At 34.0% G+C, this 21,201-nt stretch overlaps 1 protein-coding gene and 1 long non-coding RNA gene across 4 annotated transcripts in view; one reads left to right on the top strand and one right to left on the bottom strand.

Moving 5' to 3' along the window:
• LOC136789032 (uncharacterized) overlaps positions 1-21,201 on the bottom strand; it is a 761,292-nt gene that overhangs the window by 482,986 nt on the left and 257,105 nt on the right. The window lies entirely within an intron of this gene.
• CHD1 (chromodomain helicase DNA binding protein 1) overlaps positions 1-21,201 on the top strand; it is a 54,743-nt gene that overhangs the window by 24,090 nt on the left and 9,452 nt on the right. For 2 of the 3 annotated variants that reach the window (XM_066987927.1, XM_066987926.1), the window contains exons 7-30: positions 291-562; positions 2,058-2,283; positions 3,128-3,228; positions 3,479-3,657; positions 4,766-4,893; positions 5,450-5,666; positions 6,276-6,365; positions 7,186-7,376; positions 8,222-8,410; positions 8,720-8,882; positions 10,163-10,315; positions 10,728-10,799; positions 12,134-12,283; positions 12,875-13,023; positions 13,288-13,384; positions 13,473-13,568; positions 14,503-14,679; positions 14,842-15,002; positions 16,362-16,403; positions 17,124-17,254; positions 17,663-17,801; positions 18,566-18,716; positions 19,716-19,838; positions 20,196-20,336. In XM_066987927.1, the coding sequence (XP_066844028.1) occupies positions 291-562; positions 2,058-2,283; positions 3,128-3,228; positions 3,479-3,657; positions 4,766-4,893; positions 5,450-5,666; positions 6,276-6,365; positions 7,186-7,376; positions 8,222-8,410; positions 8,720-8,882; positions 10,163-10,315; positions 10,728-10,799; positions 12,134-12,283; positions 12,875-13,023; positions 13,288-13,384; positions 13,473-13,568; positions 14,503-14,679; positions 14,842-15,002; positions 16,362-16,403; positions 17,124-17,254; positions 17,663-17,801; positions 18,566-18,716; positions 19,716-19,838; positions 20,196-20,336 (3,538 nt within the window). Of the gene's footprint in view, positions 1-290; positions 563-1,589; positions 1,610-2,057; positions 2,284-3,127; positions 3,229-3,478; positions 3,658-4,765; positions 4,894-5,449; positions 5,667-6,275; positions 6,366-7,185; positions 7,377-8,221; positions 8,411-8,719; positions 8,883-10,162; positions 10,316-10,727; positions 10,800-12,133; positions 12,284-12,874; positions 13,024-13,287; positions 13,385-13,472; positions 13,569-14,502; positions 14,680-14,841; positions 15,003-16,361; positions 16,404-17,123; positions 17,255-17,662; positions 17,802-18,565; positions 18,717-19,715; positions 19,839-20,195; positions 20,337-21,201 lie in introns of those variants that run through there. The other variant, XM_066987928.1, reaches the window with a different exon arrangement.

Here is a 21,201-nt window from a genome sequence, read left to right as displayed (position 1 = left end):
TGTCTAACAAGCAGTTAAGTATTGTACTGCTAATACATACGCAAATGAAATCATTAACATATATTTTAAAATTATATTTTTTAAAGCTACCAAAGATATTACTAATACCAGTACGTTTTTACTGAATGCCTTTTCCTGTCTGCTGTAACTAAAAGTGTTGTAACTGTCTGCTGTAACTAAAAGTGTTGTAACTGGGCATTCAAGAAACACATATTCAGAAAGTATCACAGAAGACTTTTGGTTGTCCAATTTGATACGCCATTGTTGTGTTGTATCTTACTGTCTTCAAGAATTAAGCCAAAAAGTGGGAAAAAGAGTGCAGGACAGAAAAAGAGGCAACTTGATTCATCTGAGGAGGAGGAGGATGATGATGAGGAGGATTATGATAAGAGAGGATCTCGTCGCCAGGCAACAGTCAACATTAGTTACAAAGAAGCTGAAGAAACCAAGACAGATTCTGATGATTTGCTGGAAGTTTGTGGAGAAGATGTCCCACAAACTGAAGAAGATGAATTTGAAACTATAGAAAAGTTTATGGATAGTCGAATTGGCCGAAAAGGAGGTACTTTTTAACAGTGTTCTTAAGATACTGGAGTGCATTGTGGTGCAACTTTAGCATTCTTAGCTGTAAGTCTCTGATGTTTAAAAACAGCAATCATTTTAAAATACCGGAAAGTTGTCATCTTTTGTTTCTTATATTCATAAAGATGTTCCTTTTTAAAGCCTCTTCTAAGCATTTCAAAGTAAAATGTAGAAGAAAGTCTAAGTAGAAGGAAAAATAAATAATCAGAAGAGAGCTTCATATTGTATAAATATGTATCATATTTTTACACCACTGTTTGCACAGTTCAGTGGTAATTGATTTGTATAAATTGTATTTACTGTAGTGGAGAAAGCAGACAAGATAGACAAGTCTGCTGACCGGTAAGCCTGAGCTCTGAAGGGCTGTTGGGAAGGATGAAACAGTGAGACTGTGATTTCAGTTATTGCTGTACAAATTGTCTCAATACAGTGCAATACATGGAATCACTACAAAATAGATATAGAATTTAAATGGTTCACTTGCATGTGAAGTTCTAGATGTATTTTTATGAAGGGTAGTAGGCATGTTGTATTTCCATCAGTTGCTGTCATGTATTGTCCAGCAGTTCTGCTTTGAGTTTGAGGCTGCAAAACAGATTTCTAATTATCTATATAAGTAAATAAATAAATAAAAATATATAAAATGGTCCCCTTGCACTTCAGAGCTTCTTTTCTCCATTGGTTATACCCAGTCACTAAATTTCTGACCCGTCTCAGAGCTTGCACTTTCCTCTCAACTTTCTTCTCCCATGCAGTCCTGAGTTCTAGAATATCCTGCCTCAATGCCAGGAGTGCATAGTGTTGCTGCTGTGTTCAAAGTCTTCTGGACTAAGCTTCTTATATTCTACCTGCCCACATGCTATTGCTGCTTGTGCTTTATATTGTTGTTGCCACTCTGTTGCTTTATCTGGTCACTGCAGCTTGCCGGGCTCATTTCCTTACTTGGCTGTCCTCACAGAAATGAGCCTGTTTCCGGCTGCTAGGATGGTTCAGTTGTGATACAGACTGTACTTAATAATTTTCCCAGGTAAGATTCCAAAGCCAGAAAATGGAGTAGAACACATTTAGGGAGAAATAGATTCATAGCATCATAAGCTATGATTACTGATGTCTCAGTTGCCTTTTATAGGCTCAGTGATGAGAATAATGTAACAGAGAAGACAACAAGCAGTGTTAGTGGAGCATTCCCTGGCAATCAGTTTGATTTAAGTAGGAATTCAAAGAAAATTCTCATGAGAAATGATTAGATGTCATAGATTAGATACAGAAGTTTGGGTTGCTTTTTGTGATTCTCTTCGACTACTGTGCATGTATTAACATATCTACATAATTGTTCAAATAAATGTAATAACATGAGAACTGTAGATATTAGTCCAGTTACATGCTTATATAAAAGTATCAGTAATTGCTGTCTTACTGGTTAATTTACGACAGTGCACGCTTAATTAAGGATTCTGGTATGGTTTCTTTTTCAGCCACTGGTGCCGCAACCACCATCTATGCAGTCGAGGCAGATGGCGACCCAAACGCTGGGTTCGAAAAGTCAAAGGAGCCAGGAGAAATACAGTATCTTATTAAATGGAAAGGCTGGTCACACATCCATAACACTTGGGAAACTGAGGAAACACTGAAGCAACAAAATGTTAAAGGAATGAAGAAACTGGACAACTACAAGAAAAAAGATCAGGAAACAAAACGATGGTGAATATTTTTATGAGGACTTCTATGTTGTATATTTTGTAACAACGTGGCTGTTTCATAACAATTGTTTTGTAACAGTTATGCTTCTGAGACTTGTTACCTCTTTATGAGGGCAAGGTTTCAAGTGTATGTACAACAGGAAGACAAAAACTTTGAAAGCTGAAGCCTCCTTAACATGATCCCATAAGATAATCTGAACTTGATTTTAATGTATCTGTTATAAATTAAGTTTTAACAAGATGGGTAGTATTTAATAATAATAATGAATTTGTTATTGAACTTTTTTCAGTTATGTATGTTTCTTGCCTTAGAGATAGATTAAAGTTTTCTTGGTGTCTTAGCCATTTCATATTGTTTTTAAGAATTTAATTTTCTTGGCTTGAATCTTTGTTCAAGCCTGAGAACCAAGAATTGAAGAAGTCCGTACATTTCTGTGTCATCTTTCTAGTATTCAATTTATTACAATGCTTAATATATTTAACAAACACTGGTGGGATTTTCAGCAACCTCGAGTGAGATGGATTCTTACAGAATAAGCTACCCTCAATACTGTTCCTTGAAAATACCCTATAAAGTATACTACTTGCTGAGAACAGGTATTCTGAATTATCAGATTGTGATTGTAATAGTGTCTTTCGACAACCATCCTCGGTCATTAATGTTGAGGCACCTAAGCCAGATGCAACACTTCTGTAGTAGGAATGTCTGAGCTGTAGCCCCTTTCAAAGAAATGCTCCAAGCAGTATTCCTGTGAGGGTTACACTCAGAGGTTTATTGTTGCTAGATTTTCTTAGTTTTAGAACCACACAATGTAATAAGTGCTGTAAATAAATTCCTATTGCAGGCTGAAAAATGCTTCTCCAGAAGACGTGGAATATTATAACTGCCAGCAGGAGCTTACAGATGATCTACATAAACAGTATCAGATAGTGGAAAGAATAATTGGTATGTTACAAACCTGCAGACAGAAAGCAGAGAATATTTTGAGAATATTTTATGCTCATTGCTCGTGTGTTGCATTTGTAGTTAAAAATGTGGAATGTTACTAACTTATTTTTTAATTCAAAACAAAATTTTGGGTAAAGAGAAGTTGTGCTGTGAAGCTAATTTATGTTGTCTTATCACCTAAAATGAGTGTATTCTTAAAATACAGAAGTAAAATATTAATTTGGTATCTCTTAATACATTTCTACAGCTCATTCAAATCAAAAGTCAGCAGCTGGTTATCCAGACTACTATTGCAAATGGCAGGGTCTACCTTATTCAGAATGTAGCTGGGAAGATGGTGCTCTCATTGCCAAAAAGTTTCAGACACGCATTGATGAGTATTTTAGCAGAAATCAATCCAAAACCACTCCTTTTAAGGACTGCAAGGTGAGTATGTAATTGCAATGGATTTATAATAAGTTGTACTGGCTCTGGCTGTGATAAAGTTGGAATAGAATAGTTTAGTTGGAAGACGTCTACAAAGATGTAGGTCCTGCCTTGCTGGGAAACCTGTTTCAGTGTTTGACCAATCTCACAGTAAAGAAATTCTTCCTAACGTAGAAAAGGTACAATTGTTTGGTCTGTTGCTGAACAGTGCTTGCACAGTGTTCAGGTCTTCTTTGTTTTTCGCTGTGCCCTCCTTTCCCCCTTCTCCACCCAGAAGCAGGCTAGGGGTGGGCAAGTGTTTGAAAGGGAACATACATAGTCAAGATGGAACAGGTGACCCAAACTGGTCAAAGAGTGGCATGTAATGTCATGCTCATCATTAAAACTGAGGGGAAAAAATCAGAAGTTCCATGGTGGCCATTGCTTGGAGACTTAATGGGTCTGTTGGTTGGAGGTCATGTGTGATTGGTTGTTTTTTTGTTGTAGTTGTTGTTGCTCTTTTATATTTATATTTCTTTTATATTTTGTTTTTTCTTTCCTTCACCAAGTAAACTGTCTTTGTCATGATCGACAATTTTTTTCTCACTTCTGCCATTTCAGTTTTCTCTGCCATCCTTGTTCAAACCAAACAACTGTATAGTGGTAAAAAAAAGAAAAAAGTGAAAGTCTCTTATGCATCAAGAGTATTTTACATATTACAAAATGTTCTTGAAGGTTGTTTGAGAACAGTAGTAATGATAGATACATAGCAATGTGTGTGTCAAACATCTACTACTAAGAATGGCTTTTCATAGTTATTAATCCCCTGCTTTTTTACTGGCATTCAAATGGCTTGTTTAGTATTTTAGTTTGTTTGAAAGGTAAACTTAGTGAACAGTGGGTTAACATAATTCCCATTGTTGAATTCAGATGACCAATCAAACTGATTTTAGCTTGCAAACTGATTTTTTTTTTTTTTCAAATTACTCATTTTCACATGGCCTAGTGTTTGGTGGTGGATGAAGACGACTTGGTGACCCCACGGATGCCTACTGCTACATTTTCTATAGAAAGCCATTCTGGTAACTGCAGTCAGTAGTAAAACTGATGCTCAGTTTGCTTTCGACAGGTTCTAAAACAGAGACCAAGATTTGTTGCACTAAAGAAGCAGCCATCTTACATTGGAGGACAGGAAAGTTTGGAGTTAAGAGATTATCAGTTAAATGGATTGAATTGGCTTGCTCATTCGTGGTGCAAGTAAGTATAGTTTGTTTGTAAATTCTAAAGATTCATAAAAACTTCGTTATTTTTTTTCTATATTTATTGAGGCTAGATGTCTTACTACAGTAAGCTGAAAGTAGAGTCCCGAAAGGACTGTTTTTGCTCAAAGAAATACTAAAGCTACTAAAGCTAATTACATGGTTGGTTTCAAAAAACAGTTAAGCTCTGCTGTTGTTTTGCTTTTACTTTCTGTGTGGGAGAAAGTCATATTTTTAAAAATCAATCGGAAAAAATAACTAAGACTACAAAACTGAAAGAATCAAAGCAAAATCTTCTGAAATGCCAACGTTAGTGTTACACTTATAAGATAGGCCCCTTAAGAATACTTCCAGGCTTTTTGTTAATTTTGTAAATTTAAGGAAATAGTATCTGCATAAACTTCTCAAGATGTATAGTTGCAAAATCTTGAAAACTTGTACAAGTAGTTTCTGTATTCAAGATAATAATGTCTTCTTGTCCATTCCCTTCCTCTCTCTTCATCCCCCTCTTCCTCATTCTTTTTTGTTTGTGTGTTTTTTGTTGTTTTTTTTAGAGGCAATAGTTGTATTCTTGCAGATGAAATGGGTCTGGGTAAAACAATACAAACAATTTCTTTTCTGAACTACCTGTTTCATGAACATCAACTGTATGGGCCTTTCCTGCTGGTTGTGCCACTTTCTACTTTGACATCTTGGCAAAGAGAGATTCAAACTTGGGCTCCTCAGATGAATGCTGTAGTTTACTTAGGAGATATAACCAGCAGAAATATGGTGAGTATTTCCCTTCATCATTAGAAAAGGTTATTTGTAAACCACATTCATTTCATATTCCTGTCCTCCACTAATTTCCAATATTTTGGTTGGAAGTGAGTGAATAGTTGCTGAAACACTTAAGATGCAATTGAAAGGTCAGGTTATGATCCTATATAAATGTTCATGAAAGATTTCCATCCTTCTTAATAATAAACAGGATTAAAAATGTAGTCATTGAAAACAAATTGTCTTCTTCCATATATTTATGCGGATAAAATAAAAACTAATATGTATGCAAGCCAACCACAATCTTAATTTATTTTCTGAAAGGTTCTTGTTTTTTGTTTTTTTTTTCTTAATCTGTCTTCTCAATGTTAGTAATCTTATTTATTAAAGCAAAAACTGCTTTGTACAAATTCTCTGCTGTTTATTCAGAGGCTAACAAAGTGGTTTGGAGTGCTTAGCTTTGAAGTTCAGTCTTGTGGAAGTTCTGTTTGTGTGTTGTGCTTCTGTTTTGTGATCAGATTATTGAACATCTTTAAACATTTATATTGCTGTAGTGCTTATGTCTCATTGATTGATATGATTTTTTTTCTCTAGCTTACGTTTACTTAATTGTTTTTGTAGATAAGAACTCATGAATGGATGCATCCACAGACCAAACGACTAAAGTTTAACATACTTCTGACAACATATGAAATTCTGCTGAAGGATAAGGTAATTCCACTAGCTTTTTCAGGGAGATGAAACCATTTGTCCAGTGTAGAACTCTTGCTAGACTTGCACATGTTTGGGTTCTCAGTCATTAAATGGATGTGGAGTGTGATGGATTTTACTTTTGGACAGTGTATATTTTTCAAGCACTTCTTGCCTTTCTGTATGTGTGATGAGCCTTTTTCCATTTCATCAAGCAGGTAACGCTTCTAGTTTGCTTGAGCTTCTCATTACTGTAATGATCTCCTTCCATCAGGAGCTGTACTTTCCTTGTATCATCAAAGAGCTGAAAAAGAACCCAGCCCATTACCCAAACATCTTTGAAACAAAATTTTGAAATCCAAGACTTTTCTTCATTATTATGCATACAGTAGTGTATTACTACTGTGTCCAGGACAGTAGTACACAGAGTTATTGTTAGTCCTTCTAAGAGTATATGGAAATTTTTATAGGACAATGAGAAGAACATTTTGACTTGATTTGTTTGGGAAGAACAGGTCAATAGCTTCTGTGGTTGGTAGTTTTTTGTTTGTTTATTTGTTTGTTTGTTTTTTTCTGTTATGAAAATTAATGTGGATCAGACTGTGCTCCCTTTTTTCATCTTTTAACTTGATTTATACTTTCTTGGGATGTTTGCACATGCTTTCTTTGAACCTGGCTAATATAAAAGCAATGGTTAGTACTAAAGACATATACCTGTCCGTATTTTATTAAAATAATAAAAAAAAGAAAATGATGGTATTTATATCCTGGTTATAAGATGCGAGAAATTACGTACTATGTTTATCTGTGTAATGTTCACCTGTTTGTCCATTTCTTTAAGTCATTCCTTGGCGGTCTGAATTGGGCGTTCATAGGGGTTGACGAAGCTCATCGTTTAAAAAATGATGACTCTCTTCTGTACAAGACTTTAATAGACTTCAAGTCTAACCATCGACTTCTTATTACTGGAACTCCTCTGCAAAACTCCCTCAAAGAACTTTGGTCTTTGTTGCACTTCATCATGCCAGAAAAGTAAGGAAGAGTTTTGCATTGTTCTTGTAAATATTTTTGTTCAGTTTATTAATATGAAATAGTGTAGCGATTTGAGAATCAATAAAGGTAGACAATAATACTGTAAGATAGTTTAAATATTCTGTGCAATGTAGATGTATGGTCCTGTTGCTGGTCCTGTTGCTGAATAACCCCAGTAGTAGTTACTTTACCATTATAGTAGTCCACAAGAATGATGGATTGAGGTGTACTGGTAAGAGCCCAGAAAAAAAAAAAGGCTTACTCTTAACGTAAGAGGAAAATTGTATAGCTTTACTATGGGGAAATAGGATCAGTTTAGGGGTATCTTCTTGTCTGTGTTAGTACTGTTAATGAAAGCAAGTTTGTACCAAGCTGCCTGATACCCTGTATTTCAGTCAGGTGGCTATTTTTCCCATTTGTTTTAAATACAGTGAGCTTCCTGTATTGATCTGATTTTTTATTGACCTCTGTTTGTACCTAGGTTAAATGAGAGCTAGTGTTAGAACTCACATTCCTATCAGACATCTTGTAAATGCCAACCAATGTTCAATTGTCTGGCAATCAAGGCCACTGTGGTCTTTTATTTAGTAGTTTATTTTTAAATTTAATTCTGTAAAAGTGTTTGGGAAGTTCCATTCTTCTATTTACAGACAAAGTATTTGGAATTTCTTGAAAGATCAAAATTCAGAAATTGGTTAAATTAAACAGAGGAGGGGGAAGAAATCCATTTGGAATGTTTATACTTTTTTTTTTTTTTGTAATTGTGTTAGCATTGTTCTTAAATACTACTTCTTTCAGTCATTCACTCTGTCACTATTTTACACTTATTTTCTTTTATATTGTAGATTTTCCTCCTGGGAAGATTTTGAAGAGGAGCATGGCAAAGGAAGAGAGTATGGTTATGCAAGTCTTCACAAAGAGCTTGAACCGTTTTTGCTGAGAAGAGTTAAAAAAGATGTAGAAAAGTCCTTACCTGCAAAAGTTGAGCAAATTCTGAGGATGGAAATGAGTGCACTGCAGAAACAATATTACAAGTAACAAATTTTTTTAAATTTCAATGTTTTAATGATATGTCTACATGTAAATTACTGGTTTAATATTTTTCATAGTGCAGTTTGAATTTGGGGCAAAAGAGTAAAAATCAAGCACCTTTTTAGGATTTCACAACAAGGAAGTTCTCTGAAGCAGAGGTTTATTGGTCTAATCTCTGTTTATTTTGCTTCTGTTGTTTGGCACATTTGTACATTTTTACTAGGAGCTGCTTTTTTTTTTTTTAGTTTATATTTTGAGAGCTTGTCTTGCCTCCACATCTGGTTATTTACACTGTATGTCTCACATCATAGGTGGATTTTAACAAGGAATTATAAAGCCCTCAGTAAAGGTTCAAAAGGCAGTACCTCTGGCTTTCTGAACATTATGATGGAACTCAAAAAATGTTGTAACCATTGCTACCTCATTAAGCCACCAGATGATAATGAATTCTATAATAAACAGGAGGCCTTACAGGTAATGTCATTTTGTTTTTAATTTGGGGAATTCATGTTTGTAATGTGCACACTGTAATTTTATAGTGTTCTAGCAATTTTTTAGTTATTAAAGTATTAGGAAAGAGCAAGATCTCTGAAAACATTTATCCTGGACTTTACAGGTAAGTGAATTGATTTTTGTTTCTTTATTGGAACTGAACACTAGACAGATCTCTACTAAATAAAATATCAATGATTTTTAATTGCAATCAAAACAAAAAAGAAATAGTTTGAAACAGGCTATGCATCTTCACACAAAATGAATTTCAGACCTATTTTAAACCCAGATAAAATAAAGCAGCTAAACAGAGGAATGTAAGGTAAATGGAAATGCAGGTGACTGGCAGTGGTACACCAGCAATCTGTATGACAGCATAAAGCAATCTGCAGAATGTTTTTAAGCTTTTTGTATAACCAGATATGCCTGCAAACAACCAAACTGAAAGGAAATAAAAGTAATGATCATTGAAATCTGTCTGATTTTTTTGGTGTTGTTGTTCCAGATGAAAACAATTATCATTACTACCAGAGATGGGCTGTAATTTTTGTTTTTAGTAAATGTTAACTAATATTTGTACCAAAACTGCTCAGAAGCACAACAGATTAAAAAAAAAATTATCAATGATGCGATTTATATCAACATAACTTTTTCTAAAGATTTTTTTCCTGTAAGCCTTGAAGTTGATAACTTAAACATTTCCCCCAAAAATACTAGTTTGTGCAGTGACAATTGTGATTGCAAGCTATTTTGTAATATGAAACCTTTTTTAAAGCTAAAGGAAGTGTCATTTATAACTTGGCACACTCTACAGCTACCTCATACAAAATTAAATCCCTTATAACTGCTCAAACATTATTTCTATTAATTGCAGACTTTTAACAATTACTTCTTTGGTCCACTTTAAGAAGTTTTTTTAGCTCTTAATTATGAATGAACACATTCTCCAAAATTCTTTCTCAACCTAAAGAGGCCTAATGTTTGAAACGTTAAATTCTGCATTTGCTTTCTGTTCTAGTTATTCCGAAAAGAACCAAGAAGTCTTGATATTTTAACCCACCTAAAGTCTGTTAGGCACCACAAACAACAGTCCTATCATGCATATTTTAAAGTATGTATGTTATAAGGAATGACGAATGTTTTTGTTTTTCTCCCACATCAGTAGACAGGAAGACAAACCTTAAAAGAATGTCTGACCACCTGCAGCACTTACTAGTATCGAGGTGAACTGTTTTTGTAATACATATTTCTTCTTTTGATAGCATTTAATACGTAGCAGCGGGAAACTAATCCTTCTTGACAAGCTACTGATTCGTCTGAGAGAACGTGGCAACAGAGTTCTGATTTTCTCTCAGATGGTGAGGATGCTGGACATCCTAGCAGAGTACCTAAAGTATCGTCAGTTTCCCTTCCAGGTAACAAGCCTAGTAGTCTTGATCCTGAATTTAAGAAAAATCTTTTCTTTACTCTGAGGGTGACAGAGCAGTGGAGCAAGTTGTCCAGAGGTTGTGAAATCTCCATTTGCCATGATAATTAAAAGCCAAGTGGACATGATCCTGGGCAACCTGCTCTAGTGGACCCTGTCTGAGCAGAGGTGTTAGACAAGATGACCTCCAGTGGTCCTTGCCAACCTCAGCCTCTCTGCGATTATCTGATCTTTACCACTTTACTTAATAAAAGAGTGTCCTTGAATTAAAAAGATGATGTGAAGCATTAACATTCGTTTTTTTCCTTCACATTAGTGTTTTGGCTGTTGAGAATTCAAGTTGCTCTGATGAGAATATAGCATAAGAATTACTTTTAAACTGTAGTATTCAATCTCTTTAGAGACTTGATGGATCAATAAAAGGGGAATTGAGGAAACAAGCACTGGATCATTTTAACGCAGAAGGATCAGAGGTATGGTATTTTTTTTCCTATTTTATATTTTCCCAAGAAATATCAGAAGCGTTCTGTAAAAATGAATGTTGAGAAAAATGAGAAATGCATCAATAAGTTTGAAAATCCATTGTTCTTGGCTAGAGTGTAGGGTTTACGTCTACTTTTTTAGATTTTAGATTTAATGCAAAGCACAGAACTACGTTGTGTGTCTTTATTTCATGAACAATGAAAACCTGATTTCTGGCGATTCTTTGTGTGACTTGTGAATTTATAAGTGTCTCTGTTACAGCTTTTTTTTTTTTTTTTTTTAAGCTTAGAGGATTTATAGCTTATATAAAATTCCTAATATACAAGCTGTTCCATCTGATCAAGTTAAATCTTTCTCCTTTTTTGGGGCACAGGGAGTGATTGTTTTTTCTTGGTAATAAGATTGCATTTCTCAGTTGCTGCTGAGCTTCTGTTTCTGCTACAATTGAAGAGGAGGACTTAACTCCTTGAAATAAACTTCAGATATATCTTAAATACAGAAGTTAATTCTGTTTTAAATCCCTAGTATAGATATCATTGCCTTTTTCTGAAAGCTTTGCAGTTATACCGTACAGTTTTTGAGGAACCTAAACTTCACACGGTATTTAACAGTGAAGGCAAACTTCACATTTGTGCAGCAACCAAATTATGTTCTCTGCTTTATCTTCTATTTCTTTCCTAAAAGTTTGTAACGTTTCATATATTTTTGGCCATTAATGAGCAAAGATCTTCATGGAAATATTTTACATAATTCCCAGGACTCATTCCTGAGAGTCATGGTTTGCTGTTTTCTGTCACTATACTAATTTCTTTTTCCTATTTTACTTTCTCTCGAATTTCATATGTTGTTTTATTGCATGTCTCAAGCTTGTTTATAAATATATTGAACAGCAGTGACCCTTCAGGAAGAATTCTGCCTCCTGTTTCTTAATTTAACTGGTCTTATGTAGTCTCAATGTCTCCCCTAGTATGCCATGGCTGATTAGTTTTCTTAAGTGGGTAGGTGAAGGGAAACTGTATTTTTGTTACATACAAGGCTTTAACAGCAGAGTTACATACTTTTGTCCAGTCTTCTATTCGACTGGGTTTTTTGGTTGACATCTAGGATGCTACAGCCTTTAAACCACAAAGGAATGAGCATCAATGTCTATTGCAAATAGTTATCAATGTTAGCTTTATACACAAAGAAACTTTCCCTATAGAACGATTACAGAATTGACAGTGTATGACTCTAATGTGTGCCACAGAATGCATAAATGTCACAGTTGTTCATTTAAGAATATCAGAACTACTAAATACAAAACGATTTCATTTTATGATTTCAGGACTTTTGCTTTTTACTGTCTACCAGAGCTGGAGGATTAGGTATAAACTTGGCATCTGCTGACACTGTAGTTATATTTGATTCTGACTGGAATCCACAGAATGATCTGCAAGCACAAGCTAGAGCTCATAGGATTGGACAGAAGAAACAGGTACATTCAGCTGTAAGCTCCAAACCTGAGGGACAGTTCCCTACAGTAGCTGTCAACTGTCTGGGCCATTCCAGTATTCGTGTATTTTGAGAATAATTAGTACTTGGCTGGGTGTGCTAAAAATGTTAATAATGCTCTTTTTTTTTTTTTTTTTAATTTTTAAATCTCCTTAAATGGAGACATAATATGGCAGCTGTGGTATATGTATGGGGAGGGAGAAGAGTTGTGGGCTTGTCTGTCCCACCTTCACTGGCATCATGTCATTCTGGAAAATAACTCCATCAGCTACATTCCCATTACTTAAGTATTTCGTAGTTCTCTTTGGGTTTCTTTTTTACTTGTGGTAATAATCAGAAATACAAGAGTTTTGCTTGTGGCAATGCTTGTGGCTAATCACTGAAGCTTAAAAAAGACAAGTATTAAGAATTTATTTCTCTATTTTTAAACTGCTTATGTAAGACCATAGTAAGAAGTTTGAACTAGTATTTCATAAAATAAGTAAAATTCAGATGATGTGTAGACAAGACTGACAATTCTCCTTCTTGTTGCTCACTTATTTAAATACATCAAAAATTTACATTTAAAATACAGGTTAATATTTATCGTCTAGTCACAAAAGGATCAGTAGAAGAAGATATTCTTGAAAGAGCCAAGAAGAAGATGGTGTTAGATCATCTAGTAATTCAGAGAATGGACACTACAGGAAAAACTGTACTACATACAGGTTCTACTCCTTCAAGGTATATTTTTATTATCTTACACGTCAATTTGTATTTAATTATATTTGACAGGTAAGTAAAATTGTCAGTAAGTTCACTTTGTTAATGAAAGGCAAACCAAGGTTAAATAAATAAAAACTGCAAAGTGTTTTGTCTTTGTAGATTTTTGTTTCTATATCAAATTTTAATTGACAGTAAAAAGAAAGCTTAACTGGCTCCTGGTTACAGAGAATTGTTTCAGTCTAGTAAAATAAAATGTTTTTCCTGAAACATCCTGTATTTCAGCTCAACACCTTTTAATAAAGAAGAATTATCAGCAATTTTAAAGTTTGGTGCAGAGGAACTTTTTAAAGAACCTGAAGGGGAAGAACAGGAGCCCCAGGTAAGTAATGCTTCTAGACTTGAAAAATAAAACAACCCAAAGTATGTATGAATTATTTCATTATAAAGCTAAATTCAATCTTTTTCAGGAAATGGATATAGATGAAATCTTGAAGAGGGCTGAAACTCGGGAAAATGAGCCAGGTCCATTAACTGTAGGAGATGAGTTGCTTTCACAGTTCAAGGTATTGCTTTGTCATCTCCCTCCTGTCATAATTACTTTCCCTTATTAAAAACTTCTATTTTTCTTTTATGTACCTATCTCCTTCATTCTTATAAAAGAGATGCCACAATAAGTTAACTCTCTCTTTCTAATAATTTTCATTATACCCTCAGTACAAACATTTAATAATATTTATAATGTATTTTACTAATAAAATAAGAGATATTTATGAACGTGTTAATGAGGAGAGGTTTGGGTACTGTTGCATTAATGCCTTTAATGTTAAGCAGCTGTGGTACTTCTGAACACAAAACATAATGTCTGGATTTCTTAATTGATGACTTTTAGAAATTGCTTTCAGCACAGAAGTAAACTTGAATGACAGATCTTTTAAGTGTCACCGGCTAGACATATTGTAATGTGGGTGATTTTTTTTTTTAATTTGAAATATATAGTATGATAAGTGTTTAGATCAGTAGGCTATTAAATTACTATTCTGCCGATGGTTCATGTACAATCTTTTTTAATTCCTACGGTGTACTGTTTGGATAGTTTTGCATTACTACAGTCTCAAATGAACTGAGGCATTCAAATGTCATTAGACTTATTCTGAAGGAAGCTAACTATAATATAGCTACTGGGGATGTGTTTTGTTGTGATCTACATTAGCTTTAAAAAGAAGAAGAATTTTCATCTTTTCTGAGCCTATATTGCATGGAGTACAACTGTATCATAAATGAGCGAAAATATTTTCATTAGAGACAGTGTTTCTTGAAACATGTACGTATAGATTTTATGTGTATTATAAAGCAGTAATAAATACAAATGCATGAAATATATAGATGCATAAAATATGCCATCAAGAACTTAGGATTCATAAAATATCTTTTGCTAAGTTTTGCTCAAGTAAAGTCATTTATTTAAGTGATGAAAATACATACGTTCTGATGTATAAGGTGGCCAACTTTTCCAATATGGATGAAGATGATATTGAGTTGGAACCAGAAAGAAACTCAAGAAACTGGGAAGAAATCATCCCAGAAGTCCAGAGGCGAAGAATAGAAGAGGAGGAAAGACAAAAAGAACTTGAAGAAATATATATGCTCCCAAGGATGAGAAACTGTGCAAAACAGGTACCTCTGGGTTTTAACTGACTTGTATATTTGTTTTGTCTTTTTATTTTTATTTTTGCATTTTTTTTTCCTTCTCTGAATTCATATTTTTGACAGGCTAGGTAAAAGTTTATTTTGTTTGTGTTAATATGTAGTTCTGAACTGTTTATTCTGAAATTCCAGATCAGCTTTAATGGAAGTGAAGGAAGACGCAGTAGGAGCAGAAGATATTCTGGATCTGATAGTGACTCCATCACGGAAAGAAAACGTCCAAAAAAGCGTGGAAGACCACGAACTATTCCTCGAGAAAATATTAAAGGATTTAGTGATGCAGAGATCAGGCGGTAAGATATGGGGTGATGTGCATGTTTAAAGGGGCAAAACAGTTGGTTTTTTTAAATCATTATAGAGTTCAAAAATACTAAAGACAGTCTATTTTTGTGAAATTATTTGATTTTTTTCTTTCTATTTAATGTTTTACCTTGAAAAGGTACAAAAGCAGTTTTTGTACTTTCTGGTGTTGACATAGTTGAACTGTTATGGCCAGAATTTGAATCCATTTTGGTAAGGGATAAAATTAGCTTGGAAAATGATTCTTGATTGTTTTTTACTTTATTATTATTACTCTAAATTCCTGCATCCCCTGAGGACAGTGATTTCAAAAAAGATTTGATAACAGTGGGTGAACTTTTTTTTTAACATATGAAAAATAGTTTACTTCCCATGATTCTGTGTGAACGTTGCAGAAAGAACATGTACAGCTTTTTGGTGATAACTACAAAAAAAGTCGAGTGGGTTTTGTTTTGTTTTAAGCTTCTTGAAACTGTAGTTGAATTAATTTCATAAGGTGTCTTTTTAAGCTAAAAAATACAAAATCCCATTTGAGAAGTGTATCTTGAACAGTTGGTTTAATAAATCTGGTGCTAAAGTATTTTTTGGCAGGAAGAAGAACTGCCTTTGCTTTGCCTTTGTGTCTCTGTGAAATGTTACTCTGCTTCTGAAATTTAGGTGTTCACATTTCTCTAAAATATTTTAAATCTTTCAAAATACTTTTTATTATAATAATAATCCTTAATAATCCTTTAAAGATTCTTGTTGCCTTTCTGTTTCATCTAACAAAGTGGATTGCTTATTCTTTCAAGTGTATTCACATGCTTGCACTAGCAACTTGAATCTTTGATTGTTATGGAAATTTCTTTTTTTCCCTTTATTTTTATTTAATTCCCTCTTTATCCTGCTATTTCTCATTTCTTTCCATCAGTTATTTATCCCAAAAGCAGTAACATTCCTTTATCTTCCATGTTGTATTTTCTGAAATCTTAAAATCACCTGTATTGTTTCAGATTGCTCCTTATGTTATGCTCAGATATAACATAATGTCTGAATTCTCTATTTACAAATTTCCATTTTATTTCTGATTAAACACATCTAGTTGCTGAATTTTGTCATGTGAAAGTAAAGGAAATGTTTTGGTTTTGTTTTTAATAAAAAATAAATTGTACCTTCTATAGTTTTATTTATATTTGTTCTTAAACCAAATAGAGCTATGACTATGTGCAGGTTATCTTGATATATATCAAGCTATGGGTTTTAAAATATTGATAGGATTTCAGTACAATTCTTTATGGACAATTCAAGTAATTAAAAACTAATGTAGTTAGTTAAGCATACATTTAAACTGCAAAATTATTTTCTGTTATTAGGTTTATCAAGAGTTACAAGAAATTCGGTGGCCCTCTTGAAAGGTAAACTTATAATTGTGTAGCAACTTTAAACCTTGTTTTCATAAAAATTAGAACAATATAACAAGAAACCTTAGACTAGAGAGAAAATAATATGCTTGGTCTTTTAACTTGACTGTAACGTGGCTCTGGGTTAGCATCAAGAAACCTTTCAGTTTTGCTGGACTGCTTGTTATTTTCTTTATATTTTACCTATTGTCTTGTTTAATCTGCATTGGTGATAGGCATGCTGTTGTCTTGTTTGATAGCCTGTTGAAAGACCATCAGTTTATCCACTGTGACTGCTATCTGCTAACTGTTCAAGTTACTTTTGCCATTTCATTTTTAAGATATGGAATAAGGCAAAAAGCTTAAGAAAAACTTAACATCCTTATTTTCCTTGAAAATATGTATATTCTATATGATCATGTCGTATGTAATGGTTCCTTTTCTTTTCTTTCTTTTTTTTAAAAAAAAAAGTACTGCAATCTATCTCAAAACTGTAGAGTTAGGGCCCTTTATAGTAATTGTTATATTGTCCTCTGATATCTGAATTTCTTTTATTTTTTCCTTTTTGTAATTACTATATTCTTTTACTTAACTGTTTTTTAACCACCTGGGTAACAAGTGCAGGTGACTGATAACTTAGATGATCATTTTTCTAGTTTCAAAATCTGAAGGAGTCATTTGCAATTGCTAAACTTGCAGACCTATAGAAATGTATGGGTTTTTTTTGTATTACAGGTTAGATGCTGTAGCTAGGGATGCTGAGCTAGTTGATAAATCTGAAACAGACCTTAGACGTTTGGGAGAGCTTGTGCATAATGGATGCATTAAGGCTTTAAAGGACAATTCATGTGGACAAGAAAGAGCAGGTACAGTGTGTTTGGAGGTGTTTGTGTGTGTGAGGGGGAATAAAAAGTGTTAAGAAGTCTGAATTATTTTTGCACTCTGATCATAATAGGAAACAATTCTTAGGGGAAAAAACAAATGTTATCATTCTGGGTGATTTTGAAAAAGGGTTATACTAAGACAACAACTTCTTTTCCTTTTTTTTTTTTTTAATTGTCACTGCAGAGTGCAGTTTGTTTTTGCATTACTGTGAAATTTAAAAATTATCTGTTACTATCTGAAAGACCTTGAGATTATGGAGCTTAATTAGACCATTATGTTAAGGAAAAGTCTCATAGTATAGCTATAGCAGTGAACTTGCTTGTTTTCTTTGTTTTTTATAAGATACATGTAACAGCTAACATTTTAATACTTTGATCATTTATTTTAAGGAGGTAGACTTGGGAAAGTTAAAGGCCCAACATTTCGAATCTCAGGAGTGCAGGTGAATGCAAAGCTAGTCATCTCTCATGAAGAAGAGTTGGCACCATTGCACAAATCCATTCCTTCGGATCCAGAAGAAAGGAAAAGGTATTTTTTTTCCTGAAGGAAGTTATAATTTAGAAAATGGTTCAGGCTTTATTTGCTTTATTCAGAAAACCCGGACTCAGAGGAAACTGTCACAGCATTGTCCCTCCATTCTCTGTAAGGACTGGCAGCAGCAAACTGCTCCAAATTTGTTTTTCATTATTTCTTCCTCCTTCAGGGAAGGAAGAGGTCAGTATCAGCTTTGGCTTCTGAACTGTACTCACTGCGTTCAGTTACTCATAGTACTACATCCAGACTAAAAGTCAGGCTTGCTGATGAGCTGTTCCATGTGTCATATCTGCTTGAGGGAAAGCAGTATATGTTGAACTGCAGTAGATGGTAACTGTTGGTGGTAGTTACCACCCTCTGAACTTCTTTTCCTTGTGTACCACAATCTTTACACTATCTGCATATTCAGTTAGCAGTTTCATTTGGATGATGTTTTATACAGAAGTATAAAACAAGAGAACTTCACAATTAGCCAACTCTGTGACACCACCCAGGACCACAGACAGATGTCTTTTGTCTATCATGATCAATATAATCTTGATCAGCTTTAAAACATATTTCAGTGTTGATTTCAACAAATATTTTCTGGAAATGTTAAGAAAGTATAGTGGTAGGTACTTGGATTACTTTCCTAAATATAATAGCATCGTAGTGATGTAACTAGATGTGCGTTTTCTGTTCTTAGTAAGTCAGCATCCTCTTTCCTAAGCTTCAGAAATAAAAATCTCCTATTTGTCGTTGTGATTTATTTCTGTTAGATATGTAATCCCATGCCACACCAAGGCTGCTCATTTTGATATAGACTGGGGTAAAGAAGATGATTCCAATCTGTTAGTAGGCATCTATGAATATGGCTATGGCAGCTGGGAAATGATAAAAATGGATCCTGATCTCAGTTTGACACAGAAGGTATGTCATCTACAATGTTTTATCAAGGACTTTTTTTGTTTAGATAATAATGCTAGTGACAGTTACTGAAAGAGCATATTTTATGATAAGTGAAATTGCAGAGATTTTACATAACTGTAGTACTTCCACATATCTATCCTTTGTGTGGTGTGCCATTAGATTTGGAGTCTTCAGCTGAAGTCTGCCTTCTTATGGTCAGTTATGCTTCCCTATTTCTGTGAGCCTCTGTCGTTTGAATTCTTTCTTTTCTGTCTTTTGCTTCCCTATTTTAGATGTTTGAGATGAGGTTTTTTTGTTCTTGAGTTTTTTGAAGGGAGTTTTTTCTAGGGATTTGTCTTAGTTTCTCCACCACCACTTAATCCCAAGGTTCTTCAGTTGATGGACAATCATGACATGAAAATAGCTGTACTGATCAGACTGAAGTACTGCAATAGCTGATTAGCAATAGTGAGCAACACATTTAGGAAAAAGCTAGGATGAGGCAAACTTCGTGACAGTGTGAACAACCTGTAGCTTTGAGATTTAAGGAGGCAGGGTTTTGTCCAAATTTGTTTAGTAATGATTTATACTTCTGCCTTCAATTCATTTTCTGTTTTATTAAACCACCCATTTGTACTTCTGGCATCTGCAATATACTGTAATAATGAGTTCTTCATTTAGAGGATGCATGAGGCAGAACTGGGAGTTCTGTGGATGACTGGTAGAGGAGCCCAGAATGAACTATCAGAGTGGAAACAGAAATCTGAGTCTAGTTTGTTCTAAATTTTGTGAGGCAATTTCCAAGATGTAGCATTTGCTATTTTTAGAAAAATGAAAACATAAGAAATTCTCCATTGCTTTCAAGCATGCTGGTATATTTGCTAGATACAGTTGAAGTGGAAATCCACCTTCTTTTATGAAACTTTTTCTGTTCTGAGTGCTCTAGGCTAATAAATGAAATCTGATTTTTGAAATCTGATAATGCGTACTCATAGTTCCTACTACCAACATTCTCCTCAGATTTTACCTGATGATCCAGATAAGAAACCCCAGGCAAAGCAGTTACAGACTCGTGCAGACTACCTCATAAAATTACTGAATAAAGACCTTGCAAGAAAGGAAGCACAAAGGCTTGCTGGTGCAGTAAGTAAAATTTGGCATTCAGTAGCAAGATAAAATAAAATTCTTTTGGTGTTAGATCCTTTTCCTTTTTTTGTTCTCCTTTTTCACATTGTGCAGTACTGGTAATCATACTACATGAGATGAACTTAAGAAATGAATTGCAAATATCACATTGTATTAATCTCTCTTATTTAGCATTCTCTCTTATTAGTATTCTCTACTGTTGCACTGTGCTTGCTCCAGTCCTGAGAACAGTGGTGGTCATTACTGTCAATAAATAAAATGAAATCTATTTGATATAAAAACAAATCTTTTTCTGCAACTCTGGTGAGGAGATGCTTGCCAATTGCTGTATTAAAGGTACTAATTTGCGTTCAGGGCAATTCAAAGAGGAGGAAAACAAGAACTAAGAAGAATAAGTTGATAAAGGCTTCAAAAATAAAAGAAGAAATAAAAAGTGATTCATCGCCACAGCCCTCAGAAAAATCTGATGAAGATGATGATGAGGAGGATAATAAGGTAAATATCTTTCATATAGTGAGGATGACTGCTAGAAATTTCTATTTTATTTTCTGTTTGACCTAGTAAAATTGACGCACCTGAATGGCATCTTCTTCATGTGGTTGTTACTGTTAATATTCCATCAGCACAATTGCATGGACTATCTGTTGTAATTTGGTGATAACCCAGTAGCTGAGGAATTATGAGTAGTTTTCCAAATTTTATTATTAAATAATGTTGTAGTGTAATTAAAAGTATCATTGATCAATTTCAATGTTATTTAAAGACTTCAGCATTGTATCTGTTAGAAATGTAAACCTAATACAACATACAAATATGGAATGTTTCTGGCTAGCGTGTTGCTACAGTAGTAGCAACTGGTTCTTCAGGTATGTTTTAGTTCAGGACCAGCAGAAAAAAAAAAAAGTCAAACCCAATTAGAAGGAGCAGCATGAATAAATGATGTTTCAAGATGTGCAAGTGAAAATTTCTGCATGTCATGACTTTAATTATGCAAAAAGACTACTTAACCTCATTATGTTGTGTTACTTCTGAAGTATTCTGTTAGGCCTCTGTTTTTGTTGGATCTGTTTCTTATATCTATTACACAGCAGAAACCACTAGAGAGAACAACATAACATTTAGGGTTAAATACCTAATTTTATAATTTTGAAATAGTTTAAATAAGTAAGTGCAAATCTGTAAGTATCATTAAAATCATTCCTACTTGGTTTAATATAAACCAAAATATGTGTCTTTCATAATCATTTAAAACTATTTCAGGCCATTGTAATTGTCAACTTTTTCTGTAAAGATAAAACACTAATTGAAATACACTAATTGAAATACATAGTTGAAATAGATTAAGTCTGAGAACTATGAT

This window comes from Anser cygnoides, chromosome Z (genome assembly GCF_040182565.1).
Source record: "Anser cygnoides isolate HZ-2024a breed goose chromosome Z, Taihu_goose_T2T_genome, whole genome shotgun sequence".
NCBI classification, from domain to species: domain Eukaryota; kingdom Metazoa; phylum Chordata; class Aves; order Anseriformes; family Anatidae; genus Anser; species Anser cygnoides.
Note: the sequence above shows the minus strand (reverse complement) of the source record. Positions and strands in the feature narration are given on the sequence as shown.